This window comes from Scomber japonicus, chromosome 19 (assembly GCF_027409825.1).
Source record: "Scomber japonicus isolate fScoJap1 chromosome 19, fScoJap1.pri, whole genome shotgun sequence".
Lineage (NCBI taxonomy): Eukaryota > Metazoa > Chordata > Actinopteri > Scombriformes > Scombridae > Scomber > Scomber japonicus.
Genome location: NC_070596.1, coordinates 5,049,828 through 5,074,909, shown reverse-complemented (window position 1 = coordinate 5,074,909; position 25,082 = coordinate 5,049,828). Strand labels below are relative to the sequence as shown.

The window sequence follows — 25,082 nt, the reverse complement described above, 5'->3', positions numbered from 1 at the left end:
ATTCAGCATGGTGTGCTAGAGAAGAGTTGTGCAACTTGTTTTTATTTTGGCGTCCCTATGTGTGCAATCCCAAATGAAAGAAACTGTCAATTTTAATGATACTAATATTTTGGATATAATCTCGACTCTTCCACCACTGCTGAGTGACCACTGCTGAGCATAAACTGTTTTTCCTGCACGATGTATCCAATGACATTTCATGACAATATACCAAAAAAGAAAACCTGAATTACATTTCTCTGATCAACTGTCTTAGATTATGATTCTTTGTGTCATTACTGCCCCCCTGCTTACTCCCTACTATGGAAACAGTCAATTTATGGACAGCTTTCCTGCTTTTCAGCAGAGACTGTTTTCCAGAGATGGATTTCACTGCAGTGCAGAAACAATACTAGTAGCAACTATTTTGGAAACTAATTTTCAGCAGCAAAACATTTGAAGACATCACTTTGGGCCGTAATCTGACATTATACAGTATAGACTTGACAACTGACTAATAAATGAATAGTTAATGAAAATAATCATTGGTTGCAACCCATAATGATCTACTAATATAAAATAATAGTATACTGTATATTAACACAACACTCATTATACATTGTTCTGTTCTTCTGTACTTTTACTTTTGATACATTGTGGTGATATTTCTTCAGAATATTTTTTAATGCAGGGCAGTTACTTGTAATGGGCCTATTAAAACATTGTGGTAATGCAATGAATCTAGTAATGAGATTTATACCTTCTGCTGTTGAAATATTCTTTTCTTCTCTTCACAACATCTTCACTGTAGGCTTTATAATCATACTCAAATGGCTGATGGTCTGAACACCATGTGGTACATACACTGGCCAGATTTTCATTGGTGGTTTTTAACTCAATTCCAAATAGTTTCTTCAGATGCTGGAGTGATTGGTATGTTTCAATGTCTGGTAATGCGATGATCAAGTGTGTTGTGACCTTTTCTCCAAAAATTCTTTGAAGTTTTTTGATTTGAGCCTCAACTTTTTCCTCTTCTGTGTTTTGTGAATCTATTGCCAGGATGAACAGATGAGGGCCAGGTTGAGAAAGCGCCATGAAGATAATTTGCTGGTCTGTGTTTGGACATTCTTCATCAAAGAAATCAGGCGTATTGATGATTTTGAGTTTGTTGTTCTCTCCGAGGAGAAAGTCGTTAGGCATTTTGACAAACGCTTTGTCATCTGTGAGGATATTTCCAATGATGGTCTTTAACTTAGGTTTCTTTCCAAACACAGCAATGGTTAACTTGCCTGGATATGCTGTAGAAACAGAAAGCAATCATAATTTTCAAAGTGTTTAAAATCCACAATCAAGAAAGTATACATTTTGTAGAAAATATGGCTAAACCTTCACTTTTTATTTTATGTAGTACAGATGTCAATCTAGTTTATAATAATTCAAGCAAGCAATTTATGTTGTTACCTCTGAAATTTTCTAATATGTACATGTACAAACCATACAAACAAATCATAAGGTGCACACAAGAATACCACACTCAAGGCAAAGGGAGTGTCAGCATGTCATTGCGTAGGCATTCACCAACACCAGCTGGATGGACGCCAAGCAAGTGATTGTAATTTTAGAATTATTTCATCATCAAAGAACACTGGCATTCAATGGGAACATTACATTATTTAAAAAACTTCTTCACACTGCACTATACACTGGATGCTGAGTCACTGTCATTATTCATTGAAACTGCTGTCTTGCTTATGTTGTGACCTATATGTGCCTTATTTGATTACACCACTGTAAGTAATCATGTATGAATAACCAGATTATTTATGCTCCATTCAAATATAATGTGATCCAGACAAAGATTAGTCTCAAAACTGGATAACCTTACATGTGCAGGTGCATCTTCAACTTAAGGGTAGACCAGGCATTGTTGATTAATAGGTATTGGTTTTTCTTATATATTTGAGTTTAGGCAATGTTAACTTTTCCTTTCCCCCTAAAAGAATCTCAACAATTTTGTAAATGTAACTGGACAGCAGTTGATATAAATAGCATGAAAGAGTACTAAAAATATATAAATAAAATTCACTTACGTGGTGGTGGATGCTTGCCACAACTCATCTTATCAGGTGCTTCACTAAGAACAGACAGTCTGCAGGTTTCACCAGTCTGTAGATCAAGACTGAAATCATTCAGACTGAATCTTACTAATACAGGCTGAGAAATTAGATTCACCCAATGGGTGGAGTGCAGCAGATGACTTTACATTAAAGCAAATGGAGAGCTATGTTTGTGTTCAATCTCCAAAAAGTCAAGCAGCGATGGGCAACCGCAACTCGATCCCAGAAGGTGAAGTTGAAGTTTTTGTTGACTTCATTAGACTTCCTCTTTTCAGCATACTGCTCTCAATGTTTATTACACTTATGTGATTTTTAATATACCTGTAGTTTAAAATAGTTACAGTCAGGCAACTCATAGTGTAATAATACCTCTGTTTGTAGGTTATCCACTGAGGATTGTGATGATTGGGAAAACTGGTGTTGGGAAGAGTGCTGTCGGCAACACTATTGTGGGTAAAGGTATTTTTCAGTCTAATGTGAGTCCAGAGTCGGTGACAGAGACCTGCGAGAAAGAACGAGTTAATTGCCGCAGAAAGATTCATGTGGTTGATACTCCTGGGATTCTGGATACATCTAAAAGTGCAGAACACATAAAGAGAGAGATTGTAAAATGCATCCAGGTGTCCTCTCACGGCCCTCATGTCTTCCTGCTGGTCCTCCAGATCGGCCGATTCACCAAAGAAGAAGAAAACTGTGTGGAAGCCCTGGAGAAACTCTTCGGGCCTGAAGCATCTAAGTACATGATTATCGTGTTCACTCATGGTGACAAGCTGAAGCAGGACCACATGACCATATACGATTATTTGCGAAGTGGCAACGAAAATCTTCGAGAGTTGTTAAACAGGTGCGGAAACAGGTTCCATGTCTTCAACAACAAGAAGAAAAGGAACAGAGCTCAGGTGGTTCGACTGATCGAGAAGATTGATGAGATGGTGGCTGCAAACGGAGGAATGTACTACAGTGATGAAATGTTTGAGGAGGCTGAGAAGACTCTGAAGCAGAAGCCTGACAGAGCCACAGCAGAGCAGCAGGTTTATGAATTCTCCTTCATGTCTGAGCTTCTGCAGAAAGTACTCATGTTTCAGGCCATACTGGGTGCTTCACGGCATGACACCAACCAACTGGACACTGCCAATAATTTATCTGACTAAAACATGATGCCTTCTTCCTGAACGGTCCCTCAGTTCCTCAGTTAAAAGGAGTTATAGTTAATAAGGGTGGGAGATATACTTTCTGTTGAAGTAGCTTTTTAATGCAAATAAATAGTGAACATTTTGATTGTTACTGTTTAGTTTATTGATTATAAATGTCACTTAAATACAAACTCTTAGCTCTCGTGTTTTTCACTTACACATGAACGCATCATACTGACAAACTTTTGTGGTGGCATATGAAGAGAAGTATATTCTGTGCAGGTTTTATTCAAATTAGGAAAGATTTCTTCTCTACGTCAATGTAAAGAAACTTTATCTCTCTTCCATTTATGTACTTACCTGGTCTTAACTACAGCACATTTTATTTTTTATTTTTTTATACCATGTTTTTATTCAAGAAAGAAGAGACAAAACAGATCCATACATTTAGGTACAGTGTCTTTCTTTTTTTTTTTCTTATGGTTAAATCAATCCCATCCCACCCACACCACCCATATACTGCCACAAAAAAAAAAAAAAAAAAAAAAAGGAGGAGGAAGAGGTTGAGAGAGGGAAAAAAAATCCCACTCCATGTAGGGGTCACATCAGGTATCAGACAACACTTGCACACTGGGCAAAGCCTTACACTAACTGGGCATTATATTATCTGGGGGGAGAGTGTTAAGCCTCTCAAAGTATGACAACAATGGGTCCCATATTTTATGGAATGTATTAGTGATCCTCTAGAGAAATATTTGATTTTTTCTAATTTCAGGAATAGCATCAGGTCCTTAAGCCAGACTGACACATTCGGTGGTCGATGAGACCTCCATTCCAGCACTATCCTTCTACGAGCCAAAAGGGAGGCAAAAGCAAATGCGTTTTTCTTATTAGTGGCCATTAAGACCTCACTTACTAGTACACCAAAAATGGCCATTTCTGCATTCGGCTTCACATTGGTGTCAAATGCTTCATTTAAAGTTTTACAAACAGATGTCCAAAAGTCTCTTAACTTAGGACAAGTCCAAAACATATGTGTCATATCCGCTGAAGTAGAATTACAGCGGTCACAGCGGTCATCAATGTCTGGATAGATTTTGGACAGTTTCGATTTGGTATAATAAATTCGGTGAAAGACTTTAAACTGTATGAGGTTAAGGCGGGCACAGGAGGATGTTCCGTTGACTCTACTCTGAGCACAGTCCCAGGCTGCGTCAGATATCTCCATCCCCAGCTCTGCAGCCCAATCAGCTCTGATTGTATCTAATGACACCTTTTGAAAAGAAAAGATTGTGTTGGATATAACTGAAATCTGGCCTTTATGCCGCACAGGAGACTGTAAGATATTGTCCAGCTCTGAGTTTGCTGGTAGGGCTGGAAAGGTTGAACTCCACATTTGAATAAAGTGACGTACCTGAAAATATCTAAATAAATCTGACCGTTGTAGGTTAAATTTCTTTGTAAGATCATTAAAGCTGCCAAAAAGACCATCAATATAAAAGTCACTACATCTAAGAAGACCCACTCTTTGCCACTGTATAAAGGTATGATCCATTCTGGCTGCAGGAAAGAGGTGGTTATTGGCAATAGGGCTACACATAGAAAAATCAAGAAGTTTGAAATGTTGTCTAAATTGTGCCCATATTTTAAGAGTAGAATCAGCACATTTTATTTTATTGGTAGTTTAATTGTCTTTGTTTTAGTTAATGTCTTAGTCTTCTGTTTTGAAATATATATTCATATATTATCATTTTCCCCTTGTTGGATGTTTGTTTATATTCTCATGTCTGATTAAAATTCAATAAAATGCTAACCATGAAAACACAGAAACAATTTTCAGATTTATTCCTGGTTTCAATTGCATTGCCATATAATTATAACATTTTCTTTTGTATGCATCCACATTAGTCAGGAGGTTGGACAGACTGATCATTTGTCCTGTTCATACACTACCTGTTTCAGTCTCTCTTTTAAATCTCAATACAACAAGGTCTGTTCTCGTGAAAGTTTGGTTAGTATTATCATGTTATTATTGACACTAATATGTTAACACCCATTATCTTACTACAGAGGAGAATTCAGTAACATGTGGTGAAGATAAGTGTGGCTGAACCAGGCTTAACCAGGTCTTGTTGTAGGCCGAATTTTCAACTATGGCATCTGAAGGGAAGGGGGGTGTTCTAATGAGCTTCCTTGTTTGACTTGTTTTTTTAATTACATAAAAACACAAGAGCTTCTCTGCAGCATATTTCAAGTTGTTCAGCTGTCACTCTGATGAAACCAACATCACATGAAACTAAAACAAACAAATGATTTATTGTTGGCCTGGTCTGAGTCAATGAGCGATTTGGCAAACTTGGTTGTTTGGGTTTCTTTCACACAGCACAAATATGTGTGAACAATGTGAAATATGTGTCTGAGCAGCTCCTTTGTTTTCATGTAAGACAAGACATTCAAGGAATGAACATAGAGACACACCTGCAAAAAACAGAGTTCCACATGTCTTATATGTGTAAAGAAGAGCTTTTTTAATATTTCCATGCTGCATATGTGTTTATTATGTACATAGCTGGATTCTGAATTTCCTGCCTGTGCACCAATGTCATCAATTAATTATCACCAGTCAAGTTAGACCAGTGAGTATGGTGTTGGAAAGACAAATGGACGAGAAGTTCTTTTAAATATCATGCTGAATGTAATTAGTGGGCATTCTACAGGTAGCCCTCATTGAAGGATCTCTTTTTAGGACATTTGTTTTATTTATTTGGTCTTTCATACATTTTGTGTAAATAGTGAAATCCATTGAAACAAACATCTGCTGCTGAAGACAGGTAAGACTAATACTTAAAGGACAATTCCAGCTCATTTGAATCCGATGTATTTTCCATAAGTGTCGCCATTGTAGCTCTATGTGTCATGCTAATTTAGCTCTCTCCAGCTCTGTTATTTTTACTGCTGACAGCTAGTCTGGTAACATATAACACAAATATAGGAAAAAGTAAGGGCTTTTGTTACTGTTGGACATAAGAATGTGACTATATGGCCACTTCTCAGAGGCAGCACATACCAGTGCAGATCAAATATTGAAACTGCAAAATAATCTGCAGTTTGAATTCATTAGTTCATTTCATGCCAACACTACTGTGGTATCGGGACACGCCTTGCCAGGCAGAAGGAAGTTGGCTGATGGGAGTGGAGGAGTTATATTTATTTCTGATGAATGAATTGAGAAACAAACACAAACCAGAAACGAGGTTTACTTCCTCGCTGTCATTTTCTCTGTTATGTTTTTGGTGAGTCACCTCTGTGACATCACCGTCAGAGTCCGGTGGGTCATATTGGGTCCTAGTCTGTTGGAGACACAACAAATGAGAGGGCCGAGTGAGAGGACTTCCTGTAAAGGTCCTGCCTCCAGAAACGAGGCTTATGTCTGTGGTTTGGAACTATTTCCAAGTGTGTCCTACAGATAGTAAATGTGCAATTTGCACAGACAGTGTTTACATTTGGAAAGTTGTGTTGCATTTATGTATGCATCCAGTGGGGCATCACAATAAAAGTATGCCTAACAGTTACCTAACAGTCAGATTAACTGATTGGCTCACTTAATTACTGAGTGTCAAAAACAAGTTGTTTCCCAGCACTAGCTGATAGTAATTCCTGTTGAGCTTCCTTGTTTGACTTGTTTATTAACTACGTGAAAACACAAGAGCTTCACAGCAGCATATTTAACATTGTTTAACTCTCACTCACATGAAACCAACATCACCAAATTCCTGCTGCTCCTGGCATTCCATCAAACATCAAACTGGAGGAAAGCTTTTTTTCCAATCACCCAAAAGTATGAGTTTACAGGGCAGTAACTCTTCAGCCACCTATAATGCCTGGTGGTCTATGACAGGGCCCATAGAGATCCATGCTTATCTGAATGGAATAAATAGGTATGGCAGGAGGCAGCAATTCTGAGTGGCTGGTATTATAAAGTTGCCTTTGTGTTCCCCAAATGAGAAAACAGCATTACTTTCCTATTGCTTCACTTTCACAAATTGTTAAAATGTCATTCATAGCCAACAATAGCCTAAATAATGTTTGGGAGCACCTCCATAGCCTTTACTTTGCACTTCAGACCCTCAACTTCAGACACCCTTGCATCAGGATTTACACTTAAGGAAGATGCTTCAAATTGTCAGTCTAATGGCCAAAACTCTTTCTCCTTATTGAAATTGTATCATTGACAGTGGCTACCAATTCCTCTGGGTGGTATCAGAAATTAAACCTCATGATGATGATTCTCTTAAATCGTTTAACTATGTCTAACTGTCACTATGTATTTTATGACAATGTACTTTTATTTTTTTATTGTGTTTTCCACTTTTGTGTTCTTACTTTGTGTGAAGCACCTTGGATCAACCATGCTATGTTTAAGGTGCTATATAAATAAAGTTAAAAAACTGAAATTAAACTGTCAGACAACCTGTTTCTCCTCTTAGTCAGCACAGAATTGACCAGGCTAAAGAGTGTCCCTACACAGGTGCACTAGATGGCGTTTTCATCCTGACATAACACTGGTCCAGAAAGGTCTGGAAGATGGAGATTCCACTGTACAAACGAGCAACAAACAAGGTTTGGCTGCCTGGTTGGGGTTGGCATACACTCAGCTTGAGCATCACTGTGGGTCCCTGGGTGTTTCACTACTAGATGTGTGTTAGCATGTTGCCTTTGCAGGTGTTTGGAGAGGTTTGATGTGTTTACTGCTGATGATAGTTGTTTCTGGCCTGGTCACAGTTAGCACTTTACAGTCACATTCGTGTCCCTTAACATAACAATTTCAAAGTAATATGCATATCTCCCCATAAAAGTTGTAGACTGCTCTACCATTTTAGTCCTTTCTCCTGCTCACATGTACATGTGTCTGAACTCAAACCAAAGCAAAGTCACGAGAGCTAAGGCAATTCTTGTGCATGCATGCATGAAATCATTAAGTCTGTCCTCACCGCATCTATAACCTCCTGGTTTGGGTCAACTAACTAGCTGAACCGGTCCAGACTCCAGCCAGTGATTAGGACGGTGGAACTTCTACTTACTTCTAAATACAATGACCTCATTATTTGATGCTTTGGCCACTATTAATATAAACATCTGGCATTGTAATGTAACAATTAACCAATTAAACCAGTCAGACAGTACATTAATAAGCATTAATATGAACTCATATAAATTCAACAAGTAAAATTCTAAATTGACATATGCAGAGTGAAACTGAAATTTTCACTGATTATTCTATCATCAGATCATTAATGTGTCATATGAACATCAACATATCACTGCCCCTTTACTGTAGTATTAAGTCTGTGTTTGAAAGTTTGTCCCTTTTCAAGGGTCAGTAAAGTTTTGACTAATCAGTTAAGATGTACAATCTCTTCATACTAACAATGAGACACAATCATATACATACTTTTACCTCATAGTGTAGGTTACAAAAGCACTTATAGGCAGGCCGGGATTTTCATAATGTTCAAATGTTCATAAGTGTCATTTTTCATCCGTTTCCAGATTCATAAAATATCTGTATTTGATAAGACCCAAAGCTAATCATTTTTTCATATATCGCTCCTTGCTCATTTTGATTAATCAATAATTAATTAACACAAATGTTACTTCCAAAATAAAAGACCAAAGTGAAAGGTTGCTTGTGAGGTTTATATTTTTTCTTCATCTGGAGTCTTAACTGACAAAAAATCTATTGTCAAGTAAGAGAAGCAACTTCTATAGGACTACTGTGTGAGAGAGGTGTGCTTTTATACTGTAGCCGATCGACAGAGTGACTCATTCATATCAGATCAATAATTCCAACTGATTAATTTAATAGTCTTGAATCAGCCCTAACCTTCAGTATTTGGATAAAGTTTGCAAATATAAATAGTTAGTAGATTATAGCTTTTATTTATGTGTCAGATACATACAGTGATTAATGCTGCTGTTCATCTAATCAGACTGGAGCTATATGTCAACATTCATTTGGCTGCTGCTCAAATAGGTTTGTGCCTCCTCCAACAAAAACAAAAATACAGATCTCTAAAAAAAATTTTTAGTATGACCTTTGGCTTTTGGTACAAATATTTAAAGCTGAATCCAAAATGACTTTATGAATTGAACAATACATCTACAGAAATAAAATCAATTTTACACCACTGTATAATATATAGTTATAAGGCAATGAGCTAAATATCACCAAAAAAATATTTTCCCAACAAAAGAACAGAAATTTCAGAAGACTATTAGAAATGATCATGAAGGGGAACTGGATGGAGCACATAAATATCCATGAGGTTAAAACAATAATAGACAATCAAGATATAACTGTACAATAACAGAGCACGTTTACACACTGAAAGATTACACTTGTCACACAGTCAAAAATCACTTTGTTATTTAGACTTTCAGAGTTCATCAGCCATCATAGAGCAAAGTTAAATTAAACAGCATATTTGAGGAGAGCAAGTTTTTCCAGCTAGTTTTGGGAAAATGTCTTCATAATTTGGAATTTTCTTGATGAGCTCTGCTACTTGTTTACGGTCCTTGCACCTGTTGTTGAACACATGGTAGCGGTTGCCGCACTTTTCCACAATTCTTCTGAGGCCATTCCATTCTTTGATAAACTTCTCCACATTGTCCACATTGTCTCCATGAGTCAGTAAAACAATTGCGTTCTCACTGACGTTCTGGCCTAGCTTTTCCTCCAGCTTCTCTAATATTACTCTCTCACCTTCTGTGAAGCGTCCCAGCTGCATCACAAGTAATGCCACAAATTGCCCTGGCTGGCAGTACTTTTTACACTCATCTATGTGTGTCTGGGGGTTTTTGAGTTGATCGTGAAAGAAGTCTGGTGTGTCAACCACTCTCACTTCTCTCGCAAATATTGTTGCTTTTTTGGCCTTGCACTCAGTGGTGACAGGCACTGACTTGGGCTTAGATTCAAACCATTTTGAATTCGCCTTTTTGGTCACAACAGCCAGGATGGTGTTTCCAGATGCACTCTTTCCTGTCCCAGTTTGTCCAAGAAGAACAATATTGTTGAATAATATGTTGCCTGGCATTCTGGAGTTGCTCACACCTTAAAGATTGGGTTAGAGAAAATATTAAATGAAGCTCAGAAGTTCAAGAAAGATGATCTCTTCACTCACATTCTGCTGTTATTTCACAATGGGTGAATGTCAGCTATTTCCTCCTGATTTATTTGTCTCTTTGTCAAAATCCCATACCTGACCAATGGCATTCCTGCCCATAGTCCTTGAGCCAATCATTCTTTAAATGCGCAACAGGCAATCAGCCATTTTCATTCAAAGTTACGATTTTAGCACTATTTCCAGCCCTTGTACTTTAACAGTACTTTTTAGAGATTTGACCCCACTGACTTTTTGTCTGTATCATCTAGACCTTGGAGATGAAAAGTTATTAAAATCTTTTGCCTGTGTATACAGAGATGTATAGTAACGAAGTAGAACTACTTCGCTACTCTACTTAAGTACTAAAATGCTGTATCTGTACTCTACTGGAGTATTATTTTTTTCTCCTACTTCCACTTTTACTTCAGTACATATTTTCGATGAGTTTAGTACTTTTACTCCGATACATTTTTTATGTGCTGCATCGTTACTCGTTATTAAACATGTTACGAATCATTCCAAACCCACAGTCACTCTAGGTTCTAGTCTCCCGTCCTGTTCAGAGTTTATGGTTGCTATAACAACCGTTGCATCCAATGACGTCAAGTCAAGTCAAGTCAAGTTTATTTATAAAGCACATTTAAAAACAACCTCAGTTGAACCAAAGTGCTGTACAGATATTAAAATACATTATAATCACACACAATATAATAATAAATAAAAACAATAAATGAATAGTAAGAGCTCAATTTAAAAAACTAAAATTAGAATAAAACAAATAAAAAGTAAAATAAAATAAATAAAAAGTAGGAAGCCAAGGATTCTCGCCTAGCTGGGATTGAACGCCAAGGAAAACAGATATGTTTTTAGTAGTGTTTTAAAATGCTCTACAGACTGTGCAGCTCTAACGTGGAAAGGTAGGCTGTTCCACAGCTTGGGGGCCGCCACTGAGAAGGCTCTGTCCCCCCGAGTAGAGAGTCTGGACCGAGGTACAGCCAAGAGCAGCTGGTTTGTTGACCTCAGTGCTCTAGATGTACTGTGAGGCTGTATAAGCTCTGATAAATAAGATGGTGCCAGACCATTAAAACACTTAAAAACAATTAATAAAACCTTGAACTGGATCCTAAAGTGAACAGGCAGCCAGTGCAGAGATGCAAGGACAGGACTGATGTGGTCGCGCCGTTTCTTTCCAGTCAGCAGGCGGGCGGCTGCATTCTGGACTACCTGTAAACGCCGCAGTGCTGACTGGTCGAGACCAACAAACAAAGAGTTACAGTAGTCTAACCGTGAGGTAACAAAGGTGTGAATGACTTTCTCCAGATCATTTCTGGGGAGATAAGCCTTAGCTTTTGCTATTACTCTTAGCTGGAAGAAGCTTGTTTTCACGATTGAGCTTATCTGTTTATCAAACTTGAAGTCACTGTCCAGAATAACACCAAGGTTCTTTGCAGATGGGTGACAGTGAGGCTTCAGGGTGCCAATGGCGCTGTCATAGCCATCTAGGAGATTTTGTTTCCCGAATAAAATAATCTCTGTTTTATTTTTATTCATGGAGAGAAAGTTCACTTCCATCCAAGATTGAATGTCCTTGAGGCAGTCTAATAAGACCTGGACAGAGGCTTGGTCATTTGCTTTTAAGGGCAGATAGATTTGCACGTCATCTGCAAAGCAATGAAATGAGACATCGTGCTTTCTAAATATGGATCCCAATGGCAACATATATATCGAAAAGAGGAGGGGGCCCAAAATAGAACCCTGAGGCACCCCACAGCTCAGGGGGGAAGTGGCCTAAGTATACTGGCCCATCTGGACAGAGAAGCTTCTGTCAGAGAGATATGACTGAAACCACTTAAGAACAGTACCCTTAATGCCCACACAGGTGTTTAAGCGAGACAGGAGGATTACGTAATGACGTAATGTGTGCAAAGGGTGAGAAGACCGCGTGTTCTGCTCCCTGCTCAGTCTCTTTCGCTCTGCTGCCTGCGTCGAGAGTGCTAAGCCCAGAGATGGAAGAAACAACACCCTCAACTTCACGTGATCGTGGTGGCGGCGATGGTGAGGTAGAAGACCACCCCTGGCCTTACTTAAAGTCAATTTTTTCATTCACCGGAGTGAAAGAAAATTCATACAAAATGAAGTGCCTACTCTGCCTCCCGAGGGACTGCGAAGTATTGGCCTTCAAAAATTCGCCATCAAATTAGAAACATATCAAGGTAAGTTACAAATATTATAACACACAAATGGCACACGCCAGCTTGAGCTATCACTAAGCGTTAGCTAACTAGCTGAGCTAGTTCATGACATGCTGCGGTGCTTAACCTGAACTAGCTGGCTATCATAAAGGCTGTGTCGCGCTTCTTTTTTGGAATGTAGTGAAGTGAATTGCTGTTCACGCCTGATTGAGCGTCAACCGTGAACCTTATTCAGTTAATACAGTTGCTATTTGGGCCAAATGGCTTGTTAGGGCTGCTAACTCACTTCACTACATTCCAAAAAAGAAGCGCGACACAGCCTTTATGATAGCCAGCTAATTAAGGTTAACGCCAGCGGCCACCACCTACCTGACTCGGCTCGCGTACCCCCACCATGAGACACCCCCCCCCCCCCCCCCCCTATATACAGTAGTACAGCATCTACATGCAATATCTTATAATACAACAACAACAGACAAGACGTCCTGACAAGGACGTATTCGTTTGGACAACTTTATACAGCCCTATAAAGGCTAAGGAAGGCCTAGCTTAGCTGCCTCCATCCTTTCTGTTTTCGTTGTTTTAAAAAACATGTTATATCCATGATGAGTCTTGAGTTAGTGAATTAGCTTTAATTTTGTGCTGCTAACCAGCATATAAGAAAGCTGAGTAAAAGAAAACAACAAGTAGCCTAGTTGCGCGCCTGCCTGCATATTCTCTCTCCTGCTCAAACAAAGGGTGAATGCATATAGTTCTGCATTAAATTGATTTTGATAATGTGTTCACTACTTTTAAAGAACATTGTAAATGTAGTTAATAAGATACATACCAGTTTGGGAATCCCTGGCCAAGGCCAATTTGTGACCACAAAGTGCAGACAACAACCAAACCATCTCAATTAGTCTACATATCAAGTTGTCCTTTTGTTTCTCATGATGCATGGTTGGTTGTATGAAGTTAGGCCTATAGGGTTTTTCAAGTAAAAGTACTAGAGCAGCAATGAATGATCTTTGATTATGGGGTTGCTTATTTAAGTTTTCTGATATAGAATTACAGTGGATAAATCGCTTTAATTTATTTAGCTTTTATCAATAGTCGCAACAGTTACTACACTCACCTATAATGTTGCTCATGATATAATTCTGAAGGTAAAACTATATTTTTGTCTCTTTTCAGAGCAAGCATGGCTACCACTTGAGTAGATACGAGGAACTCACATCGGCAAAGCGAAAGAGGACTGCAATTCCCTCCCCCTCAAGCAGCATCCAGCAGCCCACATTAATGGGTCGCTGGACCACGATGCCCCAGAGATCCATCGACAAGGCAATCATGAAGTATGTTGTTCAAGGACTTCAGCCTTTCAACATTGTAGAGCAAGAAGCTTTCTGCAACTTCGTGTTAGACCTGGTGCCAAATAGCAAAATAATGACAAGAGTCACACTCACATCTATGATTGATGATGCTGCCAAACTGATGAAGATAAAAATGATTGAGGCCATGAAAAGTGTTGAATACATAGCAACCACTACTGACTGCTGGTCAGCCAGGCGGCGTAGCTTCATTGGGATCACGGCTCACTGGGTGGACCCCGAAAGTTTAAAACGGTGCTCAGTGGCCCTGGCCTGTAGACGATTAAGAGGATCTCACACTTTCGATCTTCTGGCAAATGCACTGAATGACATACATGCTGAGTTTGAAATTCGGGGAAAGATAGTTAGAACAACAACGGACAATGGGTCCAACTTCATCAAAGCCTTCAAAGTATTTGGTGAAGATGAAAATAACAATACTGGTGCTCTAATTCAGGAGGAAGAGGAGGAGGAAGGACTAGCAGACAATGATGATGAGGAGGAGGTAGAATTTGTCGATGTGACTTCACTTTTGGATGAGGACGATGGATTTGAGTTTCATCTCCCTAAGCACCAGCGTTGTGCATGCCACATCCTTAACCTAATAGCCACGACCGATGCCAGCAAGGCAATGTCCAATGACGCATACAAGAAACTGTACTATTCCACCTTTAGCAAGTGCAATGCACTTTGGAATAAATGTTCAAGGTCCGCGACAGCTGCTGAAACGGTGGAGGATGCTTGCTCCCTCCAGCTCATTCGACCAAATGCAACCAGGTGGAACTCTACATTCATGGCTGTTGAGAGATTGCTCCGAATAGTCAAGGAAAAGGGTGAGGCAGCAGTGAGAGTCGTCTGCACAAACTTGAAGCTTCCAATGTAAGTTTAAAAATGTACTCTAAGAATTGTAACTCAATTTTGGTCCATATTGTCTACTTGTATAACATTTGAATTGAATGATTAACATTGATGAACCAATCCATTGCATGATAATAATCTGATCATGTAGCAATGCTGTTTTCTTTTTTTTTTCTTTTTTTTTGTCTCTTATTGTTTATATGTTCTTGTCTTCCATCACAGGTTTAATCCAGCAGAACTTGCATTCCTGTCAGAGTATGCTGCGGTCATGACTCCAATCGCCCAAGCAACAAATATCTTGCAAGCAGAAGCTAATGTCCAGATGGGGTGGCTGCTCCCAACCATCAAGCTCCTGGGAACCAAGCTGAAAAAAATCAAGCTACCACTGCAATACTGCAAGCCGCTTGTGGACGCCTTGCAGGACGGCATTGAGAATCGATTTGGCCTTATGATGGAAGACCCAGAGCTGGTGGCCGCAGCTATTCTGCTTCCAAAATTCAAGACAAATTGGACACAGGAAGATGAGACAATCAAAATCGGTAAGAAATATTGGTGTATGGCTGCATTATGTATGTATTTTACCGATTTGCAATCACGAGTCACACATACAGTACTGCTCAAAAGTTTGGGATTACTTTTTTTAATGGAAACACACATGAGCTTGTCCTGCATAGGACATATAGCAAGCATACCTATAAACATTATGACGTCAGAAATTATGATTTTAATGGAAATGATGTCTGAAAAGAGGAGGAGATGGAAACAAATTGATAAGTGTGATTTATTTTTGCGGATAGAATATGCAGGAGTGAGTGGCTGTCATATTTTGTACCTCTTTACGGTACATCTAGTTATTGTTTATAACACACTCTTATATTTCAGGAATGGACTATATCAAACGACGCATTGAAGACCCCGCATTGCAGTCTGGTGAGGTCAACAGGTCCAGCTCATCTGACGAGGACGACTTCTTTTCTAGCTTGCAGGGTTCAAAGACACAAGAAGGCGTCAAACAGCTAGATGCATATTTGTCCTGTTCAGCCGATAACATGGACTTGCTCAAGTCTTTTCCAGCTTTGTGCAAGTTGTCTGTTAAGTTAAACACACCCCTTCCAGCATCAGCAGCCTGCGAAAGGCTTTTCAGTATCGCAGGCTTAGTCTTTAGCCCTAGAAGAGCGAGACTGAATGCATTAAATTTTGAGAACCAACTGCTTTTGAGAATGAACCAAAGATTTCTAACTTCCTAAATATGACTGCTTTAAGCATACCAGGTCAAGAAGGGAAAAAGTTGTTGAGAAAAGACATGCACCTGCACGCACACACACATAAAAACATACACTCATTCATACACAAACACACCCACACGCATACAAACACGCAAACACACATATAAAAACACACACACAGAGACACACAAGCACGCACACAGTTTAAAAAGGGGAAAAGTTGTATCAGTATCAGTATTGTATCAGTTGTCAATGTTTTGTGTTTGTACATTCCGTTGTACTGCTGTTACAGCCATTTGGAAAAATATAAACAATATGATTTTCAAACAAGACTGATTTCTTTAATAACTACATTACACAATACTTTTACTTTTACTTTCAGTACTTAAGTAGTAATTTTAAAAATAAACTACTTTCAATACTTAAGTACAAAACATGTTTAATACTTTAGTACTTCCACTTAAGTACGGTGCTTAAAGAGCACTTCTACTTCTACTCAAGTCACTTTTTTGATAGAGTACTTCTACTTCTACTCAAGTCTGGATTGCTAGTACTTTATACATGTCTGCCTGGTAGTAGTGTATCCTAGCGATGATGGCTCTCGCTCTGCCGTCTGTAGCCGGAGCCAGGCTCCGGTGGGCACGGTCCACTTCTATTGGAAGGTTGAAGTGCTCCTCTCCGAGCAGTTTAGGAAGCAGCTTAGATACAAACTCTGTAGGCCGGCCATTTTCTGTCTTCTGTTTGATCCCGATGATACGAATATTTTGCCGACGAGAGCGGGCTTCGAGGTCCTCTAGCTTAGCTTGTTGCTGCTTGCATCGGGAGGCTAATGCGTCATGTCGCTTCTCCAGCCGCTCCAGTCGCCTCTCATGTGACTCGGTGGCAGCCTCAGTAGACGACACCCGCTCGTTGACTACGGTTAGGGCAATTTTAAAGTCTGCGATAACTCCATTGAGCTCGGTGAACCTCGTGTCGAATCTGCTGTCAAGCGTTTTTATGGCTGCCAGGATGTCTTCCATGGTAGCAGGAGCCGGGGAGCTTGCTATGCTAGCGTTAGCTTCACCCGTGTCCGTTAGCATGGTGCTGTTATCAGAGTCGTCTTCATCAGGAAAAATGTCTTGCTTCTTCTTTTCAGTTTTCGTCATCACGGCCAAGATGTTGCAGTTCACTTTAGGTACAATAAATGATGATTGAATGTGTTTTGCGTAAGGTAAATGGCAAAGTCGTCGGAGCTCCCCTCAGACACGTCTACTCCATATCAAATCAAACCGGAAGAGCCCCACTCGTGGTTTTTAACTCAATTCCAAATTGTTTCTTCAGATGCTGGAGTCATTGGTGTGTTTCAATATCCGGTAATGCAACGATCAAGTGTGTTGTGATTTTTCCTCCAAAAACATTTTGAAGTTTACTGATTTGAGCCTCAACTTCTTCCTCTTTTGTGTTTTCTGAATCTATTGCCAGGATGAAGAGATGAGGGCCAGGTTGAGAAAGCGCCATGAAGTCAATGATCTGCTGGTCTGGGTATGGATATTCTTCATCAAAGATATCAGGAGCTTCAATGATTTTGAGTTTGTTGTTCTCTCCCAGGAGAGAGCTGTTTGATATTTTGTCAAAATCACTGTCATCTTTGAGAATATTTCCAATGATGGTCTTTAATTTAGGTTTCTTTCCAAACACAGCAACAGTAAACTTGCCAGGATATGCTGTAGAAACAGAAAACAATCATGTTTTTAAAAAAGTGTTTAAGATTCACAATCATCAAAATATATGTACAGTATGTACATATACCAACTACCATACAAACAAATCATAAGCACACAAAAACACATTTTCACAACATTCATATAGAATATACAGAATACCATACCATTACCAAGGGTAAAAGAAGACACGAGTAAAAACATGTGGGCTATATAAGGATGATTTTACTTGCTTAAATAATCCTACACAAACAGGGCCGGCCCTAGGATTTTGGTGTCCCTAAACAAGAAACCAAAAAAATAATTTAAAATAATAATTTAAAGACAACTCGACCCACTTCCGTGTTAAATCCCGCCCACTACCGTGTTATGCCCCGCCCACTCCGCCCACAGATACAGATAATTCATTTGGTTATCAGATACAGATACAGATAATGCTGTACTCGCTCATCCCTAGAGGATATGATGATATTTGGGTGTGTATGTGGTCTGGAAACAATATAACAAACGATAACGTTAATCACCATGGCAACAATGGTATACAATGTAAGTTATCGTGTAAATCATAAACACTCAATAAACATAAGTATTGAGATCAATAAATATTACAATTTCTATATTAACACATTAAATATATTAATGTGTTAATGGTGATAAAATAAGTTGTTGCTATTCATGGCACTAGTAACAGAAAACCGTTATACGTTACAGAAATGCGCTAGCATAATGCTAACGAGTGTTATAACTCAACTCAACTCAACTTTATTTATATAGCACTTTAAAACAACCACTGTTGAAACAGAGTGCTTTACATAAATAGATAAAACAACACAGGAAACGTAAAACAATTAACAGGAAATAAATACTAAGATAATTGTTTATTGTTTTTAAAACAAATTAAAAACAATAAAACAATAATTAATACAAACAAACAAACCATAAAACACTAAAACAGGAGCAGAGTCTCATGCTGGGTTGAAAGCCGAGGAATAAAAATGGGTTTTAAGACGAGTTTTAAAAATGGACAGTGAGTAGGCTTGTCTAATATTTAAAGGAAGCTTGTTCCATAATTTAGGAGCAGCTACAGAAAAGGCTCTATCCCCTCTGAGCTTCCGCTTTGACCTCGGTACCTCCAGGAGCAGCAGGTCAGCTGACCTGAGGCACCGAGCTGGAGCGTGGGGGTGAAGGAGCTCAGAGAGGTAGAGCAGGGCCAGACCATTTAAAGATTATGTTATGTGCTCCCTCTTACGTACACCAGTTAAGAGGCGAGCGGCTGCATTTTGCACCAACTGGAGACGTGCGAGGGAGGACTGACTGACTGACTCCAAAATAAAGTGTATTGCAGTAATCCAGCTGGGATGTGATGAAGGCATGGATTACTGTTTCAAAGTGCTGTAGTGTGAGGAAGGGCTTTACTTTTGCCAGCTGTCTAATATGAAAAAAGCTGGCCTTCACCACAGCACTAATTTGCCGATCCAATTTAAAATCACTGTCCATCTTGAAACCCAAATTTGAGACTATTGGCTTAAAATAATCTGCCAAAGGACCCAAGTCAAATGGAGGTGGTTCACAAAGACCACTAGGACCAAACACCATCACTTCTGTTTTTTTCTTGTTGAAGTTTAAAAAGTTCAAGGCCATCCAGGCTTTGATGTCTTCAAGACATGCCAGAAGTGGTGTTAGGGAGAAAGCGTTTTTCTTCTTCAGCGGCACATATATCTGACTGTCGTCATCATAAAAGTGAAAAGACATGCCATGCTTTCTCAGGATGGAGCCCAGTGGCAGTAAATAGAGCGAGAAGAACAGGGGCCCTAAGACCGACCCCTGTGGAACCCCATACGGCAGTGGAGCATAGCTGGATTCTGAAGTTCCAAGGCTCACACTCATGGTTCTGTCAGCCAGATAAGATCTGATCCAGTCCAGCGTAGTACCACAGATGCCCACTAGGTGGCTTAGCCGAGCCACTAGGGTGTTGTGGTCCACAGTATCAAAGGCTGCAGTTAGGTCCAACAGGACAAGAATGACATGGTCACCAGAGTCATTTGTTAATAAAATGTCATTAAAAACCTGCAGTAAGGCTGACTCGGTGCTGTGCAGGGTTTTGAAGCCTGACTGAAAGACCTCCAGGACATTATGCTCATCCAGAAATGACTGTAGCTGGGCATGAACAACTTTCTCCAATATGTTTGAGATAAAAGGCAGCTTGGAGATGGGCCTAAAATTGGCCAGCACACTGCAGTCAAGGCCAGGTTTTTTAAGTAGCGGCTGCACCACAGCATGTTTAAAACTGGGAACGACACCAGAAGACAGACTGCTGTTTATGATAGCCAGAACCGACTGCCCTATACTAGGGAAAACCTCTTTAAAGAAACTAGGTCATCAATATTGTAGTGCGCTTTGCGGAGGCGGACAGTAAATGAATGACAGTTAATCTTTGAATTATAATTATGACATTTCAGTGGAGCAGTGGTTAGTAACTTAAGTGTATATATTTGGACTACTTACACATTCAGTCGGTCCGTTATTGTCTGTCAGGCTATTTTTTTTCAGTTTAATTATACCTGATTTATTTCTCTTTTAACATATATGTTTCACCTCCTTATTAGGTTTTGGTGAGAAGAGTGATTGATGGAGTGGCCTATACAAAAAAGCTGTGAACGCACACTTATCTGAATTACTTAGATCTAGCTTGACCAAGCTGCATATCCTCATCCGGCAAACGTGTAAAGGATTAAGCCAGGATGAACTGAAAAAGACCCCTGTAAAAGGAAACTGTCAATATTTACAATATTTGTTGCCGCTACATAAAGGATGCAGCATGGAACAAGAATAAAATAAAACAAAACAACATCAATCAGTTATATATGTATATTTCCTTTTTTTAACGATTTATTTTTTGCCTATTTTGCCTTTATTTTGATAGTAGATGGCAGAGCGGCCAACAGGAAACGGAGAGGGAGGGGAGTGACCTGCAGCATAGGTCCCTTGCTGGAATCAAACCAGAGACTCTGCATTTATGGTTTGTACAACTAATCTGCAGATACTTTCCTATGAAGACAAATGCTTAAAAATGGAACATCCAACAATGTGACTTTTGTGAGTAGAAAGAGGAGTCAGATTGTTAAAGTTGACAGTGGATGTCAGTTCACAACTCATTTTTTTTACAGTTGTCCTTTAATGAGAATGGATGGTGAAGAAGGAAAAGACCTGAACAACATTATCATTATGATTGAGGAAAATATTTGGAGCTGCAAAAGACAGCAATTACACACTGAACATTTCAAAGTGTTTTTGACATATTAATAAAACAATAAATTATTATTTTTTAAAAGATGTTAAGAAAAAAAGTTTTTTTAAATGTGGGTAGTAATCTGAGTCAGGGTGAAGGCTAGAGATAAAAAAAGGGGAAAAAAACAAAATACTGTTGGAATACTGATAAATGTCAAAAAAGGGCTGTCAAAATGTTTAAACAAATCTTATCACATTTTTAAAAATGTAATGGACTGCAGTCGATGTTAAATAGATAAGTAGCATGAATCTCAATATGGTGAATAAAAATATATGAATAAAATTCACTTACGTGGTGGTGAATACTGTTTATGACTCATCTTATCAGGTGCTTCACTAAGAACAGACAGTCTGCAGGTTTCACCAGTCTGCGGATCAAGTATGAAATCTTTCTGACAGAATCTTACTAATACAGGCTGAGAAATTAGCCACCCAATGTGTGGAGTGGAGCAGATGACTTCACATTAAACCAAATGGAGAGCTATGTTTGTGTTCAATCTCCAAATAGTCAAGCAGAGATGGGCAACCGCAACTCGATCCCTGAAGGTGAAGTTGGAGTTTTTATTTTGACCATTAGACTTCCTCTTTTCAGCATACTGCTCTCAATGTTTGTTACACTTATGTGATTTTTAATGCAGTTTAAATTGGTCTCAGTCAGAAAATTAATTCAGTACAATTAGGCATGGGCCGGTATGAGATTCTGGCAGTACGATAACCTTAAGAAAAAATATCACGGTTTCACGATATGGCGGTATTGTGATTCCAGCTCTAAAATGTTCCTAAAACGGGTTGAGCATAGCTCAGCGGGTGGAGCACCTGCCCCATGTGTTGAGGCTATAGCCCTTGTTGCAGGTGACCCCGGTTCGAATCCCGAGCTGAGCGGTCTTATCCTGCGTGTCATTCCCCTCTCTCTGCCTCCTGTTTCCTGTCTCTCTACATTGTCCTGAACATTAAAGGCAAAAAAGCCCAAAAAATATACAAAAAAAAAAAAAAAATGTTCCTAAAAGGACGAAAAATAAAGACAGACATGTTAATTTAACCTGAATCTGTAATGACAGTGTGAGGGGTCGTGATACTCTACGCTGCAGCTGCAATACCTGAGGGGTTTCTGACCAGCACTTCCTGTCTCTGACCAGCACTTCCTGTCTTTGACCTGCACTTCCTGTCTTTGACCAGCACTTCCTGTCTTTGACCAGACATAAAACAGCTCATACCTCAGGAACGGTTTGACAGAAAATTTGGCGGTTTCGGTTATCGTGACTTTTCATATCACGGTATACCTTGAACACGGTTATCATCCCATGCCTAAGTACAATGCTATATCTCTAGGCTCTCCACTGAGGATTGTGATTATTGGGAAGAGTGCTGTCGGCAACACTATCGTGGGTGGAAACACTTTTCATTCTAATGCAAGTCCAGGGTCAGTGACACAAAACTGCGCAATAGAACCAGTTGATTGCTCCAGAAAGATTCATGTGGTTGATACTCCTGGGATTCTGGATACATCTAAAAGTGCAGAACACATAAAGAGAGAGATTGCAAAATGCATCCAGATGTCCTCTCCCGGCCCTCACGTCTTCCTGCTAGTCCTCCAGATTGGCTGATTCACCAAAGAAGAAGAAAACTGCGTGGAAGCCCTGGAGAAACTCTTCGGACCTGAAGCATCTAAGTACATGATTGTTCTGTTCACTCATGGTGACAAGCTGGAGCAGGAGGGTATAGAAATATGTAAATATTTGGAAAGTGGCCATGTGAAACTTCAGGAGTTGTTAAACAGGTGTGGAAACAGGTACCATGTCTTCAACAACAAGAAGAAAAGGAAGAGAGCTCAGGTGGTTCGACTGATCGAGAAGATCGATGAGATGGTGGCTGCAAACGGAGGAATGTACTACAGTGATGAGATGTTTGAGGAGGCTGACAAGACTCTGAAGCAGAAGCCTGACAGAGCCACAGCAGAGCAGCAGGTTTATGAATTCTCCTTCATGTCTGAGCTTCTGCAGAGAGTACTCATGTTTCAGGCCATACTGGGATCAAAGGATGACATCAACCAACTGGACACTGCTGATAATTTCTTACACATTTGGCCTACTTTCTGATGTAAACAGTCCTCAGTTTCTTAGTAATTAGTGGGAGATTTACTTTCTGCTGCAGTAGCTTTTTGATCGTTATTGTTTAACTAATCAATTGGTCAGAATAAATGTTAGTAGCCTTAACTGTTTATGACTAATATTTTCAGTAATAAACAGTTAAGGCTTGATTTAAAATTTTGGACTAAATGATGTACAGGGAAGAGTCACTTAAACACATTTCTAATCAACAGCAAACTCTCAGCCCTTACACTTTTCACCAACACATGAATGCATCTCACAGACAAACTTTTGTGGCAGCATATGAAGAGGTAGCCTTCTCTATGTTGTGCATATAGTATTATCACTATATTAACAAAAAAAAAACTGACAGCCTAACTCCCTTCCTTATACCTTAAAAAATGCTGTACGAGACACACCTTTAAGCCTAAAAGATTCACTAACTTTGTTTTTTCTACTGGCTGGAACAGAGGATACTGCTTTGTTTGACTCTGGGACTGACACGGAGTCAGGGGACAGTGTACTTGGTGAAACTTAGTGTGACTCGGGCACAGCGACAGCTCTGAAGAAGAGTTTTTGGGACTCGAGTGAGCATACAGCTACTAACTGTATTATATATGTAACGTTACTGTGTTCTTTTAAAATGTTTAAATGAAACTCATAGCCTAACATGAACCGAGTCTGAGTTAATATACCGGTCCAGTTCAGTTAAGCAAATCATTACCGGACTATTAACCATTAACCCTACACAGTTTCAGGTGTAATATAGGTGTTTTATTGCGTTTCAAATAAAAGTAAATTGTATTTGAGTAAAAGTCTTAGTCGTCTATCTTAATATATTCTGTAATATACATGTATATTACAATTTTCATCTTGTTGGATGTTTTTTTAATGTTCAAAATTCAATAAAATGTCAATCATAAAAAGACAAAAATCTTTTCTGATTAATTCCTGGTTTCAATTGCCTTACTATATAATGATAACATTTTCTTTTGTTTGGTGCACATTAGTCAGGAGGTTGGACAGACTGTTGTCTGTTTGTCCTGTTCATATACAACCTGTTTCAGTCTCAAAATCTCAAACATTTCAGGTTTTTTCTGTTATTTTCAAGTTTAGCTTCTGTTCATGTATTTTGATATATAAAATGTTCATAGACTTATATATTAAAATTAGGGGTGTGTACTCAGCTCACTACGAGATGATATTGGGTTTCTGAGAACGAGAGAAAACAAATTTTTAACACTTTTTAAGAAAACATCAATAACGAAATATATGACGGATAAAATAGTCTGAATTATCATATGCAGTATGCAATATGCAAACACTGTAAAAGGTCCCACCCACCCCCCTCACACCCTGATATAGATAGATATTTTATAGATTGATAATTTTGGTATTTATGAAATAACAACCATAAATACCAAAATTATATACAATCACAAATACCTAAAACTGAAGTATGAAGAATATAAACACTTCCAGTATATAACATAAATGAAATAAAGAATCAAATTATCACAAATGATAACATATTGCTAATAAAAACACAGAAATGAAAGTAAATTTCACAAATCCTATATCACACAAATGTACAAATAGAACAACATACTTATAAATTGTGTATTAATTTGGAAGTGTGATTCATTTTGCTTTTTAGCTCCTCTCCTCATCTCCTACTGCTTACAGTGAGATCTTCTCAGCAGGTAGAAGCTTCTAGTCCACTCTAACAATGTTCAGGTGACATTATAAAAAGAAGACATCACGTGCAAATGAGCAATAGAAAACCAATCGTGTTTTTTCTTTTTTGGCTTGCATGCCCCATTCCGCCCCCTGAATACTGCTTCATGAGACAGCATTCACCTCGACGAGAAATATCATCAAGTGTTAATCTAACAAGATCTCTTGGCACAATATCTCATCACATATCAATTCCACCTTGTTGGACCCCATTGGTCAACTTGAGAGAATCAGTTATCTGAGTATCTCTCTG

The 25,082-nt window shown here is 39.0% G+C and overlaps 1 protein-coding gene and 1 pseudogene across 1 annotated transcript; both read left to right on the top strand.

Annotated features, from left to right (window-relative positions):
* Positions 1 to 2,297: 2,297 nt before the first annotated feature.
* Positions 2,298 to 3,247, top strand: LOC128380653 (GTPase IMAP family member 7-like). Its single transcript, XM_053340523.1, has 2 exons — positions 2,298 to 2,325; positions 2,478 to 3,247. Exons 1-2 carry the CDS (start codon positions 2,298 to 2,300, stop codon positions 3,245 to 3,247), a joined length of 798 nt encoding a protein of 265 aa, XP_053196498.1.
* A 19,059-nt stretch (positions 3,248 to 22,306) lies between these two features.
* LOC128380652 (GTPase IMAP family member 7-like) lies at positions 22,307 to 23,101 on the top strand (annotated as a pseudogene).
* Positions 23,102 to 25,082: the final 1,981 nt, after the last annotated feature.